Source organism: Chrysochloris asiatica, unplaced genomic scaffold (genome assembly GCF_000296735.1).
Source record: "Chrysochloris asiatica unplaced genomic scaffold, ChrAsi1.0 scaffold00140, whole genome shotgun sequence".
Classification (NCBI taxonomy): Eukaryota; Metazoa; Chordata; class Mammalia; order Afrosoricida; family Chrysochloridae; genus Chrysochloris; species Chrysochloris asiatica.
In genome coordinates this window covers 2,320,590-2,328,675 of record NW_006408658.1, presented here as the reverse complement: position 1 = coordinate 2,328,675, position 8,086 = coordinate 2,320,590, and the positions used below count along the sequence as shown (strand labels likewise).

General features: G+C 49.2%; 1 protein-coding gene across 2 annotated transcripts; it reads right to left on the bottom strand.

Annotated features, from left to right (window-relative positions):
• Window positions 1–1,557: 1,557 nt before the first annotated feature.
• On the bottom strand, window positions 1,558–7,767 carry TPP1 (tripeptidyl peptidase I). 2 transcript variants are annotated; one of them, XM_006870175.1, is made up of 13 exons: window positions 7,705–7,767; window positions 7,495–7,566; window positions 7,044–7,183; window positions 5,695–5,845; window positions 5,374–5,501; window positions 5,045–5,223; window positions 4,670–4,868; window positions 4,338–4,526; window positions 4,019–4,088; window positions 2,666–2,786; window positions 2,421–2,579; window positions 2,171–2,296; window positions 1,558–1,993 (listed from the first exon to the last, which is right to left on the bottom strand). In XM_006870175.1, the coding sequence occupies exons 1-13, from the start codon at window positions 7,746–7,748 to the stop codon at window positions 1,853–1,855; spliced, it is 1,719 nt and encodes a 572-aa protein (XP_006870237.1). In that variant the 5' UTR covers window positions 7,749–7,767; the 3' UTR covers window positions 1,558–1,852. The 2 variants fall into 2 exon arrangements, with proteins under 2 accessions (XP_006870237.1, XP_006870236.1); XM_006870174.1 differs by lacking the exon at window positions 7,705–7,767 and having other exon boundaries at window positions 1,853–1,993; window positions 7,495–7,616.
• Window positions 7,768–8,086: the final 319 nt, after the last annotated feature.

Below are 8,086 nucleotides of genomic sequence, written 5' to 3'. Positions count from 1 at the left end.
ACAAGAGAAGGTAACTTCCAGGCTGTCTTGAAACAATTCTGGAAATTAACCAGGCAAGAGAGTTAGCAAGGAGTAAGCAGTAGGAGTAAGCTTGAGCCAATATGAAAGTATGGGGTGTGGATGGAGGTGAGAGTATGGAGGTAGGGACACGGCTTGGAAGTGTTTTAATCAAGTCAACGGTCGGATGGGATTTGCCTTTTATTCTAGAAGACGGTTTAGGGAAGACAAGGACACTGTTTTTGCAAGGGCCTCCTAAAGTAGAGGACAGAGAATATGACTCTAATATAGAAGCAGTGGTGATGGAGAGAAGTACATGAGTTCTATACTTAAGAAATACAATTGACAGAATTTATAGCTTGATAAGGAGCTCTGGTAGCGCTGTGGTTACGAATCGGGCTGCAAACCACAAGGTCAGTAGTTCGAAACTATCAGCTGTTCTGAGGGAGAAAGATGAGGCTTTCTGCTCCTGTAAAGATTTGCAGCCTCAGAAACTGTGTACAGGGTCACTATGAGTTGGAAGCTACTCCACAGCACATCACCACCACCACCATAGATTGATATAAGCATATTAAAAGGTAAAGTCAGTAGTATTTGTTGATTGAAGATGGTGGTGGTATACAGGTGTGAAGGAAATGAGAGTCTAGGATACCAGGTGTCTCATTTGGTTGGAAGAAGCAGAGTGCCAGTTAACAAAAAGAAACAAACGAGATGGGACAGTTCTGAGGTTGAAATGAAGGGAGATGCAACGCTGCCTATCACACATTTTACATTTGAAGTATTAATCACTATTGGATAGAAAGTCTCATGAAGTTAGATGCTGATGACTGTGGATGTCAGTGATTTGTTCCAAGGGACAATAGGTATAGTTGTTGTTGCTGATAGGTGTCGTCTAGTGAGTTCCAACTCATAGCAACCCTATGCACAACAGAACAAAGTGCTACCCAATCCTGCATCAGCCATAATTGTTAAGATATCGAGTCCATTGCTGCCACCACTGTGCCAATCCATCTCGTTGGGGGTCTTCCTCCTTTTTTACTGACCCTGCACTTTACCAAGCATGATGTCCATCTCCAGGGACTGGCCCCTCCTGATAATATGTTCAAAGTCTGAGAAACTAAGTTTCACCATCCTTGCTTCTAAGGAGAATTCTGGCTATACCTCTTGTAACACAGATTTGTTTGTTCTTCTGGCAGCCCATGGTAATTAAAATATTCATAACTCAAATGCATTAATTTATGCAAAAACTCAAGTTGGAGCAATGGCAAACACCAGCACTCACTGAGTAAGCAGAGAAAGAGGAATCCATGAAGGCAGAGACACACGGGATTAGAGAAGTTAAGTTCTGAAATAAGGAAAGAAAGGGAATGAGTGGGTAACTATGACAGAATGTCCATAAAACAAAGAATGAGAAATGCACACAGGATAAAGTCCCAGGCAGGCCAGATTCTCAGAGAGCCCAGTGTTGGGAGAGGAGGGTAAAAGGTGAAAGCAGAGATCTCATTACAGTGGATTGAAGCACGACCATGAAGTGAAATAGTGCACACCATCAGTGCAGTCACTCTTTGGAAAAGCCTGGGTGAAAAGACAAGGAAGAGATGAGGGTAGGAGCGTTGAAAAGTGCTGGTTATTGCATTTTGCAGGGAAACTTGAGGCAGGAGTGTAGACACCTGAGTATAATGGAGCAGGGTAGGTTTAGGAGTCAAGTTCAGCTCACAGCATTACAGGGTTAGAGAAGTAAGCTGCCTGTAGCTGTCAATGGTTAAGGATTTAGCAGGGTTCCCAACAGGGCAAAATAAGAGACCAAGTCACTAGCTGCAAGATAGGACAGGTCAGCTCTCCTAGCAAGAAAAGGTCATGGATTAAGTAGTGTCTTCAGTAGAGCTGGAAAGTTGGGTGTTCCCCAGCCTGTCACAGGATCCCATCCAGGGCCAGAGCAGAACCCCTGGCCCTGCACCTCTTCATTCAGACAGGACTCATGGCAGCCACGGGTGACCTAAGAAGAAAGTAGGCATGAGATCTGGACTTGGTGGTTCCAATACTGCTAGGTTACACATCATCACTCTGTATTTACAACCCGGAGGCTCTCTTACCACATCAGAACTGTCCCGAGTTCAACTCAGTATTCCTCATACTGATATGAAAGCACCCTCACCCTTCAAAACACACTCACGTCAAAGAGTCCAGCTCCATACTTCTGGTAGAGCCTTGGATTGAGAAAGCCAAGAGGGGGGTGGCCACTGAGGATTCTATGCTCATTTATCAAGGACAGGAGTCCTCCAAACACTGGAGTGGATGCCTGAATCGGATGACGGTACAAGTAGAGGTCAGGGGTTGAGAGTGATTAGAATTACTGAGGGGAGGAGGGGTGATCTAAAAGGATCTGACATCTCTGAGGAGTCAGGAGTCAGGCTGATTCTCACCGAGGTGCCAGACACCCATGGAATGGGCACGCTGTTGCTGACTACCCAGTAGCCATCAGAGAGTGCGGCCACATCGGGGTAGGCACGACCACTAGCATTGAAGTAACTAGATGGTGGCAGATGGGGGCTGGAGCTCAGAAACTGGGCCACAGCTTCCTCCTGAAAGGCATTATTGAATGAGCATCGGCTGGTGGCCTTCCCAGTAATCTGTTGAACTGAAGACATCAACAAAAACATACACATACCTGGTATGAAGGCCGTGGAAACACATTGCTGAAACCACCACCACTGATATAGTCAACAACCTCATTTGTTACGCGGAAGGGATTCTGAAAGGATGTGCCTCCCACTGTGGTAACATAGGGGCTAAAGGCAGAAGACAACATGCAGATTATAAGGGGATCGTCGGGAACCTCCAAGATGTGTGTGGCTGAATCAGTATGGCCTGGTTCTTACTAAAACAAAAAACCCCCACTGCCATCAACGGTGACTCATGATCCTACTGGACAGAGTTAAATGCTCCATAGTGTCCGAGGTGGTAAATCTTTATGAGAGCAGACAGCCTAATCTTTCTCCTCTGGAGCAAGGGGTGGGTTTGACCATCAACTTTGTGGTTACCAGCCTAGCACATAACCCATCGTAACACCAGGCCTCCTTGAGTCTTGCTAAACCAAAAAACCATACCTACTGTCATCGAGTTGGTTCTGATTCACAGCAACCCTGTAGAGGGTTTCTGAGGCTGTAAATCTTTACAAGAGCAGCAAGCCTCATCTTAGCTCAGCTGGTGGGCTCAAACTGCCAATTTTATGGTTTACAGTCCAGTGTTTATCCTACAGAGCCACCACACTCCCATCATAACATTTGTTGTTGTTGTTGCTGTTAAAAGCCATCAAATCGGTTCCACCTAATAGGGACTCTGTATCGGATTTCTGAGGAGTAGCTGGTGGGTTTTAACCATTGGCCTTGTGGTTAACAGTCCAGTGCTTATCCTACAGGACACATGCTTATTCTAGCACTGCTACTTATTTTGGAAAATATTTCTTTAATGGGCCCCTTGAGTTTTGTTTTGTTGTTGTTAAGTGCCATCGAGTCAATTCCAACTCATAGCAACCACATATAGGATGTCCAAGGAGCAGTTTGAACCACCAACCTGTGGTTAGCAGTCCTGTGCTTATGCTACAGTGCCACACCACACTCCTGAGTCTTGCTTGTTGATGCTGTTAAGTGCTGTCAAGACGGTTTTGACTCAGAGTGACATTGTATAGGGTTTCTGAGACTATCTCGCTAGAGGGATTCAATTCTATTTTGAGATCTCAAGGCACGGAGTGAGATAGCCATCTTTTCTCAACACTTTTTTCTACAGAGCACCCACCAAATCATCCACTAAAATGCCTGGGTGCTGTGGAGAAAGTGCACTGGGAGCTGATTCTCACCCAGCAGACCTGGGACCTGAGTCCTACAGAAAGAGAAAGCAGTATAGCAGGCAGGGAAGGTCAGGTTGAAGAATAGAAGGTCCTGATGGGGTCAAGGCAAAGTCTCCAGATCACAAACTCACAGGTGAAAGGATGTGATCACAAGTGGTGGGCTACGATGCTTACCTGGAAGCAGGGAAGCTGGGACGGAACTGGTGTCTTCCAGAGACAGACCAACATCCAGCCCCACTGTCACCTAAGAGAGAAACCAAGTTCAGCAATCAGATTACTTTGTCAGAGCTTGGTATGTGGGTTCAAAACTCAAAATGAAAATTCAGTTGTTATTTCTTATTGCAGATCAGAGTTTAGAGGTCAGGTTAATGGCCCCTGTTGAGGATCTGAGTTCAGATTCTAAGTAAGAGATCAGCTTGAGGGGTCACTGTAGGCCAAAGGTCTCAAGTTGGGTTGAATGAGGGGTGGGTCTAAGTCTTGGGTAGGAAGTCACCTGAAGCAAAGAGCAGGGTGAGACCCCGAGTGGCGGCCTTCATGAATTCAGTGTTGACCCGCTGGATGTAGGCTCTGCTGAGGGAGTCCTCGTCGTCCCCGTAACTCACAGTGTGTACTTGCGGCAGGGCTGACTCATTACTGAGCAGGAGAAGCCACTGTAAGAAGGGCTCCTGTGCCTCATGCCGGCCTGGATTTATGGGGGAGTGGGGCACAGGGTAGTCACTGTGGGGTTGTAAGGATCTCCCTCCAGATCGTGGGAGTCCCTTGAGGCAGCGAAGCTCAACACCCACACCCAGACTCTTCCCCACCATCCAATCCCTCTGGTAATACCAGGGCTGCTATAGACCCAGGTGGAGATGTTGGCACCAGCACTCATCAGATACTGCACATCTAGACTGGCCTCCAGCCCAGCCCGGCCCCGGCCCTGCTCTCCGATCACTCGGGTTACTGATGCCTGGTGGGCAAAGTCTCCACCAAAGAGGCGCATGAACTCAGCCAGGTCTGAGTTATGGAAGTACTGCTCCAGGAACTATAAAGGGAATCAGAAAAGGAATCATAGGGCAGAGGGTACATCACAGCCAAAGAGTCAGGACTGAGGACACTGTGTGGGATAAGGGATGAGAGCCCAGTCAAGTTCCAGGGAGGTAAGGCACTAAGAACACCTTGGGGCGGCTGTGAGGACCTGGGTTTTTCTGCAGGCCTCACCTGGGCACAAGCCTGGCTGTTGTTGGTGGTACCAGAGCCCACATCACGTGATGTCAGGTTGTATCGCTCACGGATCACAGATGGAGTCACCCCCAGGTGCAGGCCAACAGTCTCTGCCACCTGTGACTCAGGGCGTTTCCTCAGGGATGATGTAGGAGGGAAGCGGTGCAACCCCCCCACTGTGGGGAGGGGTCGGGCTTGAGGAGGAGCTCTTATAGACACCAACCCCGACTTTACTGCTGACCCTACCCCAGTCCCCCACAGCCTCTAAACATCCCTAGACCCTGGTCCTGCCTGCCTCTACCCCCACCAATTCCACTGGGTGTTACCAAAGTCCACATGGGAGGCCAAGGCCTGAGGGAGCCGGTAGGGATATGGAGACCTTACAACACGGGTCTCTGCAGGTCCTCCTACATAGCGATGAAACTCAGCCCCAGGGAGCAGCAGCTCTGCCTGTCTGGAGGACAGATACCAGAGAAGGAGGTCAGAAATCACGGGAACAGAGCACAGGAGGCCACTTGTGTATCACTGGGAAGTCAGCTGTCTCCCAATGTACTAGGCTGCTCCCACCTATGAGCACCCAGCAAGCTCTCGGTTCCCTCCCTTTGGATGGCGACTGAGACCTCCATGGGACAATTATGTCCTCTCACCGGACATTAAGCCAGCAAGTCAGAAAGTCCTGTGTGGTCACTGAGTGGCAGTTCCGGGCTCCAGCTGCCAAGAGCCATTTTTGGACGGTGTGGAGGGTCAGCGGTGATGGTCGGACCAGTTCAGCCACATCCTCAAGGGTCAGGTATTTTCCTGCAGGGATTCAAGAGAGGCTCTTACCTTCACTCATCGCTTTCCCAAGGTGCCTTTTTAAACCCCAATCAGGAGATATCAGGGCTTCCCAGGGAGCCTGGAACAAGGTCTTGAGAGATAAGTAGGAATCTTCTAGCAAAAAAGGGCTGTACAGGGTATATGGAGGAAGAAAAGGCTGGGGAGATTTTAAATGCCATGAATATATCATAGTTTGCATTGCCATGACAGTGAAAAACAAATGAGGCAAATAAGTTAAGAATTTCCATTTTAAGTTCATTTTAAAACCATCTGGAGGCAATTATAAAATGGCATAAAATGTAACTGCAATCTTCATACTTCTTTATTTTAATTTGAATGTGATGGTGAGTCACTGTTTCCTGCGTGGAGCGAAGCACACATGAGTGCCCATCTCCTGGATGAATCCGAGACCACCTCCCCTCAGCGTTCCCCACTGCTGTAAAGGGCTTTATATAGGGCAGGGGACAATTCTGTAGAGATTGTTCTGGAGCAGAGTGGGGTGTGGAGTGAAGGGGAGGAAACTGCAGTGACCAGTCAGGGTGCTGGGCAGTAGTCCAGATGGGGAATCATCAACTGAGTTAGTCGTGGTGGGGGATGAGAGAAGTGACTAATGCAAAGGCTATTTAGGAGTCCTGGTGTGGAGCTGTAGGATAAACAGCGGAATGTTAACCACAAGGTCGGCGGTTCAAATCCACAAGCTGCTCCTCGGAAATCCTAAACAGGGTCTCTATGAGTCGGAACCCACTCGATTGCACTTACAAACAACAAGTTAGGAGCTAGAACCTACAGTTTTAGTGTCTGAGAAGCGAAAGTTGTGGGAGGAACTTATGATGACAAGCACAAGATGTTATTTCACGTTAGTCTAGTAGCTGGTAGGTAGTAGAGTAGGAATTTGATTCCATATCTGCTTACACACCTGTGTTCTTAACCACATCTACAACTTTGCTATTGCTAGCCTGAGGAGCACAGGTGGAAATGTTGTGGGGGAGAGCATGCATTGGTTTGGGACAGCTAAGTTACAGGGCATTCTTCTGTTCAGAAAGTCTCCAATGAAAGCTACAGCCACAAGAACATGACTCTGACATTATGTGCACCATCCCACGCCCCACCCAGTTCCTCCACCGCATCCTCCCTGCTGCCCCACCCCCACCCCCACCCCCACTCCATTCCCAGCAGGCACCATAGAGAGGAGAGCGGGGATCCGATACAGCCTGCACCACCTCTGAGAGTTTCTCCAGGTTCTGCTGTCTCAGGGCAAAGGTGAGACCCAGCTCTTCCTCGGGGTCCAAACGGCCCAGGGACACCCAGCCTGGGGGCAGCCTGCAGGGCAGGGGTCAAGGTTCAGGGCCAAAGCCTTGGTTAGAGTGAGGGTGGGAATTACAGGTTCTAGAAGTTTCGGGATTAGAGGCTGAGAGTTTGTGTGGGCTCCTAGCGGCCAATATATGGGTCACAGGAGGTGAAAGGAGGTGGTGGTGGTGGCGGCGGGAGGGGGGAGGGGGGTTGTTGAGCCTGGGAACCTGAGGAGGAAGCTACCGCGTGGGTTCCAGGAGCTAGTGAGGAGGTGACGGAGGCTAGGACCGGGAACTTGAGTGCAGGACAGGACACGAGGAGTTCTGTATTAAGTCACTCACGTCCGTCGCTGGTCAGGTTCCGGGCTGTAACTGCATTTCCCAGTGACAATGAGGGCAAGGAGCCCGAAGAAGCTGCAGAGGACGAGACAGGCTGATTTCAACAGGAGCTGGACTGTCATTGTTTCCCATTTCCCAACATGCATTCCTCCATTCTCTGTTCCCAGGCCCTTCCAGCCCACCCTCGGGACCCCCTCCCTCTGATTTTCTCACCAGACTAGGATTCCCATTCCGCCTGTCTGCCGACCTGCTGTCATGTGATGGATCACATGATCCCCATATCTCTTTACTACCACCCCTTTGGCTTAGTGACGGGCTGGCTCCTCCCTCAGATGGGTGGGTCTGAATGAGGGGTAAAAGGTGTCATTCGTTTTCTCCTTCTTGGCGGTCAAACTCTGTAAGCTTCCCAACAGGGCTCCCCTGAGTCCTGTGTGGCACAGTACTGAAAATCACACGGTGTAGGGGACCTGGGTTCGCCCTGGCTATATGGTATCACTGAGCTTGTTAAGTGCCATCGATTTCGTTCTGACTCATAGTGACCCTGTGTAGGGTTACCAAGGAGTGGTTAGTGGGTTTAGACACCGACCTTGTTTGA

Bases quoted from the DNA above. Each gene is read 5' to 3' on its own strand.
- TPP1 (XM_006870174.1), bottom strand. From the start codon at position 7,613: ATGACAGTCCAGCTCCTGTTGAAATCAGCCTGTCTCGTCCTCTGCAGC. The intron at 4,869-5,044 runs GTGAGGCCTGCA...TTCCCTTTATAG, and splicing joins ACAGCCAGGCTTGTGCCCAG to TTCCTGGAGCAGTACTTCCA. The intron at 2,580-2,665 runs GTATGTGTATGT...AATGCCTTTCAG, and splicing joins TTCCACGGCCTTCATACCAG to GAGGAAGCTGTGGCCCAGTT.